This window comes from Frankliniella occidentalis, unplaced genomic scaffold (assembly GCF_000697945.3).
Source record: "Frankliniella occidentalis isolate FOCC.00 unplaced genomic scaffold, Focc_3.1 Scaffold97, whole genome shotgun sequence".
NCBI lineage: Eukaryota > Metazoa > Arthropoda > Insecta > Thysanoptera > Thripidae > Frankliniella > Frankliniella occidentalis.
This window is the reverse complement of record NW_026267226.1, coordinates 291751-307412: the sequence shown is the minus strand read 5'-3', so window position 1 is coordinate 307412 and position 15662 is coordinate 291751. Positions and strand designations below refer to the sequence as shown.

Here is a 15662-nt window from a genome sequence, read left to right as displayed (position 1 = left end):
GGGCGAGCCGGACAGGCCGGCTAATCATCAGAGACATGGGCCCCGAGGGACTCGGCGTGCTCCTCATAGCGAAATAATTAAAGAGGATGCGATTCCAGAGGGAAATAAATGGGAGTCGGTATCGCCTCCTCCTGCTTGCTCGGGGCGTAATATATTTATATATATTTCAAAGTGTGTCTCAACACCGGACTGCTGCGCTGCCCCACGATGCCCTCTGATTTCCGCGGCGACCGGATGGCAGGAACAAGCTCCCCGGGCCATACTGTCGAGGCCAGTGTATCGGTGCGCGGCAGGAGGAGAGTGAGACGGAGCGCCTGTTTATCCTGTTTATCTCAGGAAGCAGCAGCAGCGGCCGTATAATGTTTGCCGATGATATTGGGCCAGCGCGAGCAGCAGCTCCTCCTCCACCCCCTCCCACTCCCTTTTCCCCCATATAATAGTGAGGCCGCTCGGATTCGGATTTCGAGACGGAGCGGAACAAACCAGGTCCCCTCCTCCTCCTCCTCCTCCCCATTCTCCTCCTCCTCGTACTTCCCTTTGCCGCTGGGCCCCTCTCGGCGCGAGGAGCGCCAGGGCCGCATGCAACCCGTGCGGACCAGTGCACGCGTGTCTGGCGGGCGGGTCTACCCGCTCTACCCTCCAGGCGCTCCCAAGGCGTCCGGCTCAGAGGCAGGGAAAATATTTGTCGTCCAAACGCCGCGGCGGGTCCGGCAGGGCGGGATGGGCGGCCGAGACGTATCTATGTCCGTCTGCAAAGTCAGAAAGGGAGAGAGAGAGAGGGGGGGCGGCGGTCTGCCTTGTGCGCCTCGATGGAGACTAGCGTGCAAAAGTTTGGGGCGTGTGTGTGTGTATACCCAGCCGTCCGTCCAGTGGCTTGCAGCGCAGTATATCACTCCGCTACAGACGACGACAACGACGACACACACAGGCTTTCGTGGAGAGTACCCGAGAAAGTAGGTTCTCGTTTGCAACTAACGACAAACTGCTGGCTCGGCGGAGTCGTGGCGGGGTCGGGTAGTAGTTGTCGTGCGCACGCGGGTTGTTCACCTCTGGAATCCAGCGTGGCTTTGTTGGCCCCTTGCCCCATACAGACACATGCATGCACTTTTTCATGTTAATTTATATATACTGATTAGATTAAATAGTGGAGCGATAACAATATTGACTCTGACAAGTCAAAAATAACCAAATAGACGACAACATGAGCTTTCTTTTTGATTTTTTTTACGTGTCAGAGTTGACGATGGTCCTGGTGCAGCCTTGTGGAGAAGGAGCACGAGAGGCAGGTAGGCCCATCAGCCTCACGGACCCCCTTTCAGCTCAAGTTTCATCCCGGAATAGGTCCTCCCTTTGCCCCTCCCCCCTGCCCGCCTCTCAGCTCGAGCCTCAGCCAGCGCCGGCCACGCCTCCCCCGGGGGCGGCCGGTGACGGCACCCACCGCTCCTCCCCCGCCCCCACTCGACAGCCATCGTATTTGAATACCACTGTGATTAGGCCCGTTCGTAGCTGTTGGTTATGCAGAGCAGGGGGGCCCGGGCCCGCGGGCGCGCCGGGGGGCGGCTGACGAAGACGCCGCCCCCGAGTCCATCGCATATCGAGTCGCACCGCCGGCGGCGGCCGGACAGACGGGGTCGGGGAAGTAGAGGGGGGGATGCCTCGGTGCTGAGGGCGGCGGGTTTCCATTCCCCATCTCAGTCAATAATCACAATAAACTCAAGGGGGGACGCTTTTGCGTTTGCTCAAAGTGTGGTCGCTACTCCCTCATTGTTTTATTATCCCATTTTCGTGTTAGAGTTTGTATGATCATCAGAAAAATTCTGACATTGAGTTTTAGCAAATGACTCTTGTTGCTGTAAAAACTTGACATGAATACCTGTCCGTGTCAATAGCTGGGAGCTGCGCGCCCACTATGTGGCCCCACCCAATGTGCGTGCCGTTCTCGAGCGCCTCACGACAGCCCCTTGTGGACTCGAGGGAGAGGCGAATGCTCTCAGTCCGGGACGCGCGTAGCGTATCGTGGCGTGGCGTAGCGTGGCGCGACAAAGCGTTGGCACGCTTGTGTTTGTGTTGCCAACTTTGGAAAACGGGACAGAGAGGGCACTCTACAGAGCACTGTAAATTAAAAATAGATAAATTGCCTAAGGTAATGGAATGATTCCATTACTGTCGCAATTCACGTCAATTTCAAAGAAATTCACTCGCACGGTGATACAAGGAAGAGAGATTGAGCGCAGACACCATCCCTGATGCGGAAAGTATCAGTCTATAGCCACCCCGACGAAACGAACGACGACGGTCGCACATGCATTGTTTTCAGTTCCGCAGAGACTTTTTCTCGTAAATAATAAAAGGAAAAGCACGACGACGGCGCAACTTCCCAACGGTGCCGCCAACGGTGCCGCCACCGCGCGTCGACCGATAAATTTGAATCGTTTTATGGGATGAGTTTCGCGGGCTCTCTCTGCTGGGCCGCGGGCTGCGCCGAGTGCTGGGCCAGGCAGGACACGCGTGGACGCTGGGACCCGCTGGGACCACTCTCATGTCCGCCTGTGTAATCAACGCTCGTATTATTCACGTACCTAAACTCTCTCTCACTCTCTATCTCCCTTTTTGAGCCCAGCACAGTTCATACGACTATATTCAGCCAAGCGCACGAGCGCCCCCCTCCCCCCTCCCTCTCTCTCTCATCGCCTACTCGGGGGCGTATAGAAGTGCGTGGGTGTGTGAGCGAGGCAGTTAACGAGTGTAAATGAATCCCCTCTGTGTGTCTTAAGCCCCTCCAATCTCACTCAGGGGATGGGCGTGGGACGGGAGCGGACACAAGGTAACGCCTCTGGGCCTGGCCCGCCCCCGCCCCAGCGATGAGCGCGGTGAGAGTAAAGTGCCCCCCCTCCCCCCTCTTCTGTTAGGTGAGCGAGGGGTTCCTACCGCCACCGTAGGGAAACTTTTAGACACGCAAAGTTGAGGAGCCGCGCCCGCCTCCCCAGCGCTTTCAGCGCCTGAATGATTGAGTCAGTCGGATTGTAGATTTAATTAGAGTACTTAATGGCTGGGAATACCCCCCCGTCGGCCGTGCATATCACATGATTCTTTGGCTTGGCAGTCGACAAGAGCAGTAAGGGTTGGTTTCCGGCAGGGCAAGAGGGGGGAGGGGGTGCGGTCGGTGACTTCCGGAGCGAAGAGGGAGAGGGGTGGAGGGGGGTCTGTTTAGCGCTTTCGGTCCGCTGCCCTGCTGCTGGCGCTCGCCCTTCTCACCACCGCCTTAAATGGAGCTGTTTAATGCCCAAGCAAAAAGTTCCGGTGGCATTACTACTAGGGGTGGTGCACGCACGGGAGGGGGGTTGGGGAGGGGTTCCCTCGGGGGCGGGAGGGTCGGAGTGGCAGTGCTGCCCATACCTACGGGGGGTAATAAAAGCGGGAGCAGAGGCATGGCATGGGTAGAGGAAGGGGGCGCTGTGACTACTGGCTGCACACACACGCGCACACAAAAACTCACTCAACACTCACAGACGGGGTGTAAATAGTTTCTGCTACTGCTGATTGCTCTCTGAATGTTCTCCATATTACTCATTCATAGAAGAGAACAGTCGTGCGATGGTGTGCGTTCGTCTGCTGGTCCTTCTGGCCTGGCGACTGGGGCGGTGTTGCACGGCGGGGCGGTGGCGCGGAGAGTGATGACGCGATCCTCGGCCCGGCAGCCCTGCCCCGCCACGCCGTCACACCCCGCCCCGCCCCAAACCACCCCGTCCCACCGCCCACACGCCACGCCACAATGCCTCGCTGAGCACGCCTCCTTTCTTCCAGCAGTGACAAATCACTCTCCCAGGGAATGACTGGAGGTGGGGTGTGCGCTGCGGAGTTTCCCACTGCTTCCCACCTCGGCATGGACTGGGGTGTCGATCAGAGAAAGACAGGCACATGTTCTATCTCGACAACTCGCTACTTTAAGGATGTGATTAAAAAAAAACATTCTGCGATTAACACCAAAACGGCCCCTTCGAATATGTTTCCGGACCCCCCCCCCCTCTCCCCTTCCCCGTGGGTTACACAGTTGCACCGCCAGTGTTCTCGTTTTGAGAACATCCTCTTGATATTTCGTGAACTTGATTTATTCAAGAGCCATTGGCTTGTTTCAAAAAACAACCATCGCTTAACTTAAGGTGAAACGTCAACCCTCGGAATACTGTCCATACTACGGACAAACAAAACCTTGCATGGCGAGAGCGAGCAGGGCGTGGGCGACAGGCAGGAGACGAGTGAAGAGGGGCGTGGGGTGTGGGGCGTGCTGAAAGTGCGGGGTGGCTGACGGCCTGCCATTTCACAATAAGCCTCTGCGCTTGTCTTCTCGTCTGAAGACGGGCGAACAAAAAAAAAGTAAAAAAATAAAAGTGAGGAGAGGATGGAAAGGAAAGGACGACAGCTTTATTTGGTACTCCCCCCTCCTCTCTCTTTCTCTCCCTCTCCCTTTCCCCCGTTTTTGCTCTGTCTCTGACTATAAGCGGTGGGGAAACAGATGTTTGATCAGGATTGCCCCGGAAGTGAGAACGCTCGCGGTCGGGGGTTGGGCCACAGGCCGGGATTCGCAACCCCACCCCACACTCCCCCGCGTTCTATAATTCCCTCTTCCCATCCCCCCCCCCCCCTCCCACTTTCAACAGACAGAAGAGCAGATATCGCGAAGCGGATTGGACCACCAAAAGACACATAGCGGCAAGATCGGCGGGCAGGCTCGCTCGCCCCCCGGTGCCCGCGCCTATTCGGCAAAATGGTGGTGGAGAAAAGAGCAGGCCAGAAGGGTGGATCGGAGGGGTGCGGGGAAGGTAGGTGAGGGAGAGGGGGGAGACGGGGCCTGGGCTAATCCAGACGAGCATAGGGCAGCACGGGACGAGTTAAGTACGCGCGCTCTCTCTACTGGAAGAAGACGCCCCCCGTTCCATTCAATTCATCGACCGACCCACTTTTGCGGTGAGCTGAACAGGGATAAGAAGGCGGGGAGCACCCGTGCCCCCTTGCTATTTGGCTGAGGCCGCGTCAAGCCAACTCTTTGAGGGAGATGAAGGTGCACTGCTTAAAAATCAAAAACAAAACGAAAAACAGTTGTGACGAAACTGAGAATATCAACCATGTCAGTAGAAAATTCTTTGTTTTGTCACTCCCAGTGTATGGAGGTGACAAACAAACCCGTGATGACACATGGTTGTAAAAATATTCAGCAATGACGTGTCTATTTTTTCATCAATGTAAAAATAAAAACTATACCTAAAATTTTATAGTAATAGTTGTAGTGTAGAAGTGTGGGTGAAGAAGAAGGAAAGGTGATACTGGGGCATAAGAAGTAAGCTCTCGATCCCCACCACACTTTCTTTTTCAGAGAGAATTATTTTTTTTGTCAGTGTACACGCGGGGCCGCCGCCGGCAGATGGGCGCACATAGGCCAGCCCGGCATTTCGCGGCTCGCTGGTCGAATCAGTCTGAGCCGGACTGGGCGGCCCGATCGTGTGGGATGAAGACTAATCGATCGTCGGCCTGAGCCGCCTTCGCCTTCGGGACTGGCCGCCGGGCCGCTGGCCCCGGAGCCGCACGGGTCGGATTGGGACAAATGAAATCGCCTCCCGGCAAATGGCAAACGGCGCGCCCTCCTGGGGACTGGGGTGCCGAGGCCGAGGTGTGGCGGCGACAGGCGGCGCTTGAGAAAACCATTATATACACAGCACTTCGGACGAGTGGGTTGTAGCACGCCATATACACGCACGAAAAGTCGAGTTATCGCTCCCCAAACAAATGTATTTAAGTCATTTAAGTTGAATTTAAGATAACAAGAATTATAACAATAATTTTTAACAAAAGAACAACAATAAAAACAACAACTCGTGGAAACCATAAACCGTAGTTTTTGCCCTTTTGTCCACGTGAGCCGTCTGCTCGGATCATGTCGACTTGAATTATTTCGATCTGAAGATGGAGACGGATTCATTATAACGGGGCACTCCTTCACCTCTTCAGCCCCGGAGTCCGCGTCGGCTCAGGTAAAACGAAAAAGAAAAAGAAAATGACTGAGGCACTTCTGCCAGGCCAGAGCGTTTTATTGAGTTCGTCAGGCACAGTGCAACGAGAGCCTAGTCCTTTAAAACTGTTGTTTTTAAATCAAATTATTTCAGAATTGTAAACTGCAATACGACAACTTGCCAATAAGTTGAATTTGCCCGGAAAACAATTCAAAACAATTTTTTTAGTTTTAAGTTTTTGAACATGATCACATTGCAACGACACCGAAAGAAATCAAAATAAAAACACATGTATAAATAAATACGCTGGTGTATTTGTGTTTTTGCATTTATTTGTTTTTCACCTCACTTGCAAAAAGATGGGCTAGCATCATTCCGAGATGAGTCGGAGCGCTTTACGCGCGAGACAGGAGGGGAAAGACCAACAAAGACACAGGAACCGATCGCACCAGGGCGTGCGTAAAAACTTTTCCCCCCAATCTCCACGCGTGGGGGAGGGACAGAGTGTTTGTGTTTGGGGTCCGCCGGAGCTCGGCTGGAGCTGAGGCTGGAGGGGTGTCCCATTCCAGTATCCCTCCTCAAAGGCCCTCCGGCCTCCTGCCCCGCCCGCCTGGGCGATTAAAGTAAAACAGTACGCCCTCCCCCTTCCCTCCAAGCCTGCTACGTCCCCCACCAAGCTTCGACAGGACGCTGCTGCTCTGACCAGCCAGCCAGACCTGTTATGGCACACAGCAAAAAAAGCTACTACAGAAAAAATGACCCGCTTCTAGAATCCAGCACACTCACGCTCGCGCACACACACATACACACAAGCACACACACACTTACACACACTCCCCCCAACCTTTCCCACAAAAGGGGAGGGGAATGTTGGTCAATAAGCAGCTCGTTGATATCGGAGCGAGAGAGTGAGGGCAGCAATGGGGGTATAGGGGGTAGAAAAACGCGCGTGCGTGTGTGCGTTTGTGTGGAAAGAGAAAGGAGAGAGAGAGAGAGAAAGAGGACGAGAGAGGGGGTGTAGGGGAGTTAACCGCGGAGGGGGAGGTTACGAGAGTCGTCCACCGGCAAGTTCATACATTTATACATATAGCGATGTGGGTGTGAGGGAGTCCCCGGTGCTGCAGTGTGGGGCCATCACCCATTGCCCTCTTTAGAGGACAGGCGACCGGCAAGACTCCACGCCGGCGGCTCCAGCTCACGCTGTGTCCTCGACTGGACCGCACGCGGCAGCCGCGCGGCAGTTAGCAGAGATGGGCTCGTAATGACCAGGGCACGGCCCGCGGAACGACGCTATTTGGCAGCGCTCCAAAACACACGCGCCCGGTTGTATAGTTTGTAGTATATAGTTTGTGTGCGTTTCGCGAAAGCAAGAGGGGGGGTGGAGGTAGGGGGGGGCACATTTTTTTGCACCGCCATATCCATCCTCAGCCTCTACTGTTGCTGCTGGGGAACGGGAGTGATCTCTCTCTCTCTCTCTCTCTCTCTCTCTCAAACACACAAATACTCTTTTTTGTTCTGGTGCATACTCACCCGCTCCGTGCTCTCTTGTCTGTCGAATGACTCACGACACTTTGCGTTATTGAGCAGCGGCAAGTACATTTTTCACACATTTCCACACAATGCAAGTCTATATGTTATTATGCCGCCCGCAGTGGAGCAGGGAGCGTCGTTGTCCGGCCTTTTGAGCGGAGGCGCCCGTGTCCACCACCAGCGCGCGCGCACACACACAAACACGCGCGCGCGCGCATTTTTTTTACGGCGAGCAGAAGGCTTTTACAAGTGCTACGCTAGCCTTTTATGTACCCCCTACCACGCGCCGCCTCACGAGCGCCACAATGCCGGTGATGCCGGTTATGATGGCTTTTCAGTTGAAGCGAGCGACGCCTTCTACGCCTAGGATGACTTTTCCGAGAGATCTCGCCCCAGGTATGCGGGTCCAGCAGCCAGGCGCGGCAGCAGTCTGCTATATATCCTACACTCTTTGGACTCTCTGTCACTGTAAAATGTTTTCGTGATAAAACGAAATGTATGGTTACTCCGTCAGGAATAATTTGCGAAAACGTTTCGAAAGTTTCGGTTTTTGAAAATGTTCGCGTAAAGTCACGAATCAATTTAGGGAAACATTTCAATCATACTGTCTATTCATGATGTGTTTCGTAAAATTACAATTTCCATTGGAAATTGGAATTGGATCGGCAAGCGCGAGAATGGGCTGTCGCAAATGTTTCCACAGTGCCGTACGCCAGGCCAGACATCACGACGGGGGGCGATGGCACGTGAATAACTCGATCCACAAATTCGACAATTACCACAGAGACACACGAAAGTAATTAAAGCGCGCACGATATGATGATGGTGTGTGTGTGTGGTGATGTGTGCGTTTGTAATTTCGACGGCGCCGCCGGTCACGTTGCTGTGTTCGTTGACCCGACCGCGGAGCAGAGCCCGGCACGGGTTAACGGTCGTCAAACGAGATTGTTTATGTCACCTTCGCCCGGTCGGTCCGCCCCCCGCGCGCTAGCTCCACTCCTCGCCCAGCAGAGCGCAAACTGTTGCGTGATAGAGTCTTGGCTTACCTGGAATCCGATTGCGAGAAGTATCGTTGCTCATGCGGATTAATTGCGATAGTCGAAATGGAGTGAGTGAGAGGATATAGAGCGAGACAGGGAGAGAGAGATTTGGCGGGAGGAGAGGGGGCACACGACCACATAAAATCAATGGTAGAAACACAAACGCAGCCGTCACGATGCCACCTGGGAGTCGATGTCGTGGTAAAGCATCCTACATATATATCTTTCTCTTTCTTTGTGATTCTCTCTCCCTCTCCTTCGTGCCGCGTTCAAAGACGACGTCGTCGCCTTCGTTGACCTGGCAGGTGGCGCCAGTGAGGCTCCTCCAGGCGCCTACCAGCCCCATTCATTGGCTTTCACCGCTAATGCCCCCCACCCCCTCTCCTAAACCCTTAGACTACCTTCCAACTCCAACACCAGCCACCCACTCTCCCCCACTCCCCGCCTGTGGAGAGCCACAAATCTCCAACTCGACTATCACGCTCCGTTGCTGCAAAGCAAACAAAGGGGTGAATCGATACACTTCCGAGCGGGTGTTAAACAAAACTTTGCACACCACGACCAACGCGTAGATCAGTCTCAACTCGCACAAAATTGAACAACTAGCAGCGTTTTATTGTTTCGTTTGCGTTCATCTAGAAATACAAAAGACTGTGCTTCGTTCGAATGCTGTCGCTTTTGAATGCTTCTGTCGCTCTAGTCTCTCATACCCCGCCCCCTCTTTTTTTCAACCCTCGGCTTGACAGTGCGTCCCAGTTTGTGACAGGTGGCAAAGGGTTTCCGCGCTGCGAGCTTCTTTTGTGTTTTGATGATTTACAGACGCTCTGGTGTTGTTCTCCCTCTACGCATAAGGCACCCACGCCTCCAATACCCATTACTTTTTATTATTTCTTTATTTTCCAATTCTATGATAGAGAGCACCATGGCGTGTAGTATTATTTTGTTTTTCGTTTTCATGGACGTGTCGTGGATCGGGGACGGGGGAGGGAGGGGTGGTAGGGTGAGAGGGTCAATAAGCAGCACATGATAAAGTTATTACAGCGTCGATGGCTGACGGCTGACACCCGTCAGAGGGACCCTCCAGCGTGAGAGAAACAAAACAAACTACGAACCGCCACGGCCACGTCACGCTACGCGCGTATCACATAAAGTTGGCGGCCGTGCGGGACACCTCAAGCGGCCCACTGTCAGTGACCCGGCACCCGCTACGGCACCCACCGAGAGGCTGGAGTTAGGCGCCACCTTCTGTCAGAGGCAAGCAGAATAGAAAGCTCTCGCAACCATCCTACAGGGTGCCCGCTCTGCCCCGTAGTTTTAAAAAGATACACTAGCCCGCCCGCACCGCTCCGTCTGTAAGCGGCCTAGTCTACCTTTTCAAAAGTACGAGGCAGAGCGGCCACCCTGTATGGTTAGCTCACGGACCGTTGAACGTTGAACCCAACATTAACATGGTCGTGAGTCGTGAGAACTAACATTTAGTTTAAAACTTGATCCATTCATTGTTGTTCATTGTTGTAACTGTAATATCATTATGGTCCCTGGGCTAACCGTGTGATGGTTGATTACAGCTCTCCCTTTTTTTAATGATTTCACTCGCTACGGTAAAGCTATTTACTTCAAAATAAGAATATTTTTTTTGAGCGAAACGAACGGAGGGACAGTTTTATCCAACAATAATAATTATTTCAGCGTCGAAAATTGCTAGAACGTTAACTCTATGTATGTGCGGTAACGGTTTGCGGTTTCTTGGATGTCAACCTGAGTTTCCAGTTCGACACAGCACCGCCTCCCATAACCCACTTCGGACGTGCGTTCGGCGCGGGTCGCTGTCGCTGCCAATTCGTGATATCTATGCGCAGCGGGGTCAATAGCAATAAGTGAGCGGTAGACCTGCGCAGACAGATACACTCTTATGTAGGTTCCATGCCTTCGCAATACAGCTGATTTAATATGCCAATGTATGTTTGTAGCTCATTTAAAAATTAACAGGGGCGCACAACAAAAAACGGCACTGTGAAAAATGTGATTGTACATGTAGAATGTGTTTTGTAATGTGTTATTTACGAAATGTGTAGTTCACTTAATGCACAACCTCCCTCCAAGTTCCCACTCTTGCTCATCAGTCGGTTTCAAGTCCAAGTGCTTGTACATTTAAAACAATCTTGAATTGTAGTTGTACGAATTCTTCCGTGGAGAATTTTCCTGTGCACTGTAGGGAGTTTTTTGACAGTGGGTGTCGCGTGCTTATTGGAGAACAAAGAACGCGAAGGTGTCCTCCTCTGTCGCCCCAACTACCGAGCTGTAAGCCTAACGCCCCACTCCGCCACGCCCCACCTTGTCCCGCCCCTCCCAACCACGCCCCGCCCAGCACTCACAGTGCTGTACTCATACGGGGCACACGGCGCGGCGCCAAGTCCCCAATCCATTACCGCCTTGAGGCCCGGAATGAATGAAAAGAGATGGGCGTGCGGGGAGGGAAGGAAGAGGAGGGAGGGGAAGGGAGGGGGGGGGCGCAAGGGTGACAGTAATTTCTGACACTTTTCAGCCCGAGCAGCAGAGCAGGAGGGCGAGGGAGAAACGAAGAGAGGGGAGAGGAAATAGCGCGAGACAGGGAAAGGAGAGAGAGAGAGAGAGAGAGAGAGAGAGAAGGCGAGAGGTGGCGCGCGCTGCGGGGGTTCTTAGTAGGGGTGTCAGATGGGGCTCGCGCCTCTCTCCTCTCTTCCTCTCTTTCACTCCCTCACGACTCTCTCTCTTCGCGCGCGCTCTCCCACGCGGCTGCTCAGAGCCGCCGGGCGAGCTACAAAAGATGGCGCGGTAGTGGCGCGTCTCTCTTCTCAGAGAAGAAATGATGACCTCCACATCGCTGGCGGCAGCGAGAGCAAGGACAAAGCTTTATTCTGGGAGCCCCATTAAGGCGAGGCGGTAGGGCAGGGCGACGTGGTGCGGACGCCTCACCTGCCGACCTGCCGCCGGAGGTTAAACCAGCCCGCCGCACCCGCAGAGGCAAATCCGTTAAACAATCCCCCCCCCCCATTTCCCCCTGTACTGGTCCCGTTCTTTGTCGTCTCGCCGACTGCGAGGGCCGGGGCTGGGCTACCCGTAGCGTATCGCCAGTCTGGGCGAAACATCGGCGCCAACGGGTTGCCGCGCGGTCTAAACTTTTCGGCAGTCAATCCCGACGGATCGAGGAGTGTGTTTCCCTGGTTGCCTATACCCGGGCCCCGCGACCCGGCCAGCCCAGCCGGCCAGGGCTCGCGCAGCGGATGGGATGGGAGAGAGAGAGGGGGAGAGAGAAGAGTCAGAGAGTCCGTGCCGGGCCGCAGACGGACTTATGTCCCTCCAGGGTGTGCTGCGTCACTTTTCACTTCATGCTGACCACCAACCCCGCTTCCCCTTCCTCCAGGCCCACACCCCTGCCTCCCTGCCAGGTTGCGCAGCAGGGAGGAAGTAGGAGGCGCCGCAGGGTCGTGGCCCCCACGAACAAGTCAAGGCCAAAGTAAACTGCAAAAAAAAGCTGGATTTTCTTCTTATGAAGTCCCATTTGCTTCGAGACATTTTTCACGGTGTTAAACTTGTTTTAAAAATTTTCAAACATTATTTCAAAAATCTAATTATTTTTGAAAATTTCAAGTTCTAAAACCTCCAAAAAGTTCAAAAACTATACACATAAATATTAAGCTTGTGCTCCTATAAACAAGAAAAGCCCCCCAAAACCGTCGGAACCATGAAACGGAAACGAAATCACTCTCATCCTGAATTGCTTCCGGTTTCTCTCCTTACAAAGCACTGGACAAGTCGTTTCGCACACCTTTATTCTACTTGACCCCGGAGGGCCGCCGACCCCCAACCGACCCCACCCGATCACACTCCGGGCCAAGCCGTTCGCCATCAGCGACACAACGTACTACCACCTCCCACCCCGCACCACCCTCCGCCCCTCCTCTGCCGACCCTTGACGCTCCGCGATGGAGAAGGAGGGGGGGGGGGGTGACCACTTAACCACCAGGGGGGATAGTGTGCCACTGTTTGTCACCGGTTCGTCGCACGAAAATTGATTTCCGAGCAATGGCGGGTGGAGTGCTGGTGTCGTGCTTGATGGAAGGGCGGCGAGAGAGAGAGAGAGAGAGAGAGAGAGAGATGACTGACATGACGATCCTATCGACAACAAAAGATGGAGCGCCTCTCGAGAGCAGCAACAGCAGCACCAGCTGCTGCGATTAAGAGGAAACAATAATGAGTTTCTGGTTCACTAGTTCACTCATTCCCCCATCTCTCTCCCTCTCTCTCTCTGTGGTATGAAACCCCGCTAGCTGGTACCCGACGGACAGGGGGAGGGGTTTGCTTCCTCTAACTTTTTGCGACGACATTATTCATGAAGCGCGATAAAAGTGAAAAGAGGGGGAAAAAAGGCAAGAGTTATAGACGAACATAAAAAAAAGTTCAGCTCAAACATTTCTACCTTATACAGCAACAACACAATTATTGCGACGAAAGCTGTCTGACGAAAGCAAGCAAACGCACACCATACTCGACACTGCGGGCTGCGAAATGAGGCAAAGGTGTGTGTGTGTGTGTGTGTGTGTGTGTGTGTGTGTAGGAGGAGGCGGGGGGTGTTTGTTTGCTGGGTCCTGCTTACCAGAGCGACAGAGAGGGAGGGAGAGAGAGAGAGTGAAAAGGTAAGGGGGAGGGGGAGACAGCCCGCTATGGCATGTTCGCGGCGTGTATTCAGTATTCAGCCTCTGTTTACACCAAGTTCTGGTCGGCGCAGACAGAGCAGCAGGCGGGCGGAGGCATAGGCAGGCTCAGGCAGCAGGTGTGCACACGGGAGCCTCCGGGCCCCGCTGGCGCCGATTCTAGTGCGCGTTCGACGCACTTCCGAGGCACTTTACAGTTATGTTCATATTTGCAAGGGACGAAAAGCATATACTATCGTGGCTTAATGTTAGATAGTGTTTAGTCATGCGACCGTTTTTCCTGTGGTAGCTACACACATCAGATGTGACAGGATACGTCCATTTTCCTCAGATTTATGTCGCTATTTAAGGGGGCTTGGCGCCTGTGAGATTCGGGATAGGCCAACCCGCAGTACACGCATGCACTGACGGTAAGATGTTGCCTACCTATCAGGCGCTATAAGTACCGGGTGTCCTGTCCAGGCGCGGTGGCGTAGAAGTGGCAGCTTCCCTACCACACCCCCGCCACCCGCCCGCGTCTGCCGCCCCTGCAGCCAGTTCATAGGCAACCAAACGTACCGGCTTGTCTTAGTCTCGACACCCGGTACTAGCAGAGCATATGAACATCTTCGCAAGTTTGTAACGGCGAATGGTGGACGTACTTTCTGGTCTGGATGAGCTAAGTCGATAATTATTCGTTATCTCAGTCAACAACAATAAACGGATCAACTAAGGGCTAAGGGTCGTTTCTTTTCCATGCGTTGACGTTGTCGTTTCGTGTGCGCAGGACGAGCATGCTGCTGTAGGCGGCGGCCATGACGGAAGAAGAGCCGGCGGGCGAGCGGCTCGACCCCGAGGACCTCGGCGAGGATCCCGAGGACGGGGTGGTGGCCTCTCCGCCCCTCGCCGCCCCCACGCAGGCGGCCACCCCCTCCGCTGCTGGCGCCGCCGCTGCGGACGTGCCCACGACCACCATCACCACCACCAGCGAAGACGATGGCCCGAGCGAGACGCCCGCCGCCGCCAGCACCACCGTCATCGCCGACGACGAGGGGTCAGCCGACCCGGCCGACCCGGCCGACCCGGCCGACCAGCCGCAGACACTGGAGACGGCGGAGAGGTAGGTCGTCAACCGTTTCAGAATAAAAGAGCGTAGTAAAAGCAACGAGGTGACGACGGCGAGGGCGGTAGAAAATAACGAAACAACCCTCGCACCAGCGGTCCTCCTCGGTCGTGCCCTGGCCGGCCGAGAGGAGGTCTGTAGTTTACAAGGCCGTAAGGGTTAGAGGGGCCACCGCTCCCTTTTATGTCCTTTACAAAGCAGCGCAAAGCCTTGCGATTTGCATCGCCGGCCGGATTGGCTTGGAAGGGGGGAAGGGGGGTAGCAGCCAGAGAGGACGCGGAGAAGTTCTCCAGAGCAGGGTCCGCGCGTCCTCGCCTCCCTCCAGCATCGACTCTTGAGCTGGGGCCGCGGGGCCTCGGGCCGTGCGGGTGGGCGGGCGGCCACTCAGTGAAACAGACGCGCCGCCGCCCCGCGGGGAAGCAGCAGCATGCGCGGCCAAAGAGGCCCCCGGGGGCTGCCCGCTGCCCTCCCTGCGTCCCGCCCGCGCTGTGACGTCTCGGGCAACGCACCCCACGCTCCAGGGCTGCCCTACACACTAAAAGGCCCGCGGAGGGACAGTTATTTTTGTACGTAGACTGGGCGTGTCTTTGTGCACATCTAAATCAAATACAAATTTGTATCTACGTTACATACAAAACAATTCCTTTGTACCCAAGCTTAGGAGGTACAACTTGTAACTCTACTTACATACAAATTTGTATCTGACGGACACAAGGACACATCTAACATAGACACACAAATTGTCTCTCCCCGAGTGTACGCCCCGGCCCGATTGTGACGCCCTCGGGATGACGCCCAACGAGAGCTCCTCCTCAGGCTGCTCCTCGACGCGGCCCAAGAAGCGATAAAGGCCTTAAGGCGTACTTGTGTTCTTGTTCCTTGAAGCCTTCCTCAACTCAACAATAACATCAACAAACAAGTCATCGTTATTTTCGCCCACAGTAGAAAACGTAAGCTTATATGACTTGAAGGAGGGATAGTTGCGACTTCCTTTTGGCGGTTTTCTCACCGACGTCACGCCAACGTCCAAGGTGGACAAGCAAGCAGAGCTAAATTTCCATAATGATCATCCAGAAAGTACGAACGTCATTCGTCGTTACGGAACGGCGGCGGCGGCCGAGTTCACAGCCTACGCAGGCAGGCTGTCCTAGCGCCTGGTGGGTTGGCAACTTCTTGCCTGCATTGCATACGTGTGCTGCGGGCTGGCCTATCCCGAGTCTCGCAGGCGCCGAGCTCCCATAATTAGCTGAAATGGATCTGCGAGGGAAAGGCAGTCTGGACAATCATCATA

The 15662-nt window shown here is 54.5% G+C and overlaps 1 protein-coding gene across 1 annotated transcript in view; it reads left to right on the top strand.

Annotated features, from left to right (window-relative positions):
- LOC113205385 (uncharacterized) overlaps positions 1-15662 on the top strand; it is an 82591-nt gene that overhangs the window by 15303 nt on the left and 51626 nt on the right. The window contains exon 2 of the mRNA XM_052269611.1: positions 14036-14368. Within this exon, the coding sequence (XP_052125571.1) occupies positions 14064-14368 (305 nt within the window). The 5' untranslated portion in view covers positions 14036-14063. The remainder of the gene's footprint in view (positions 1-14035; positions 14369-15662) is intronic.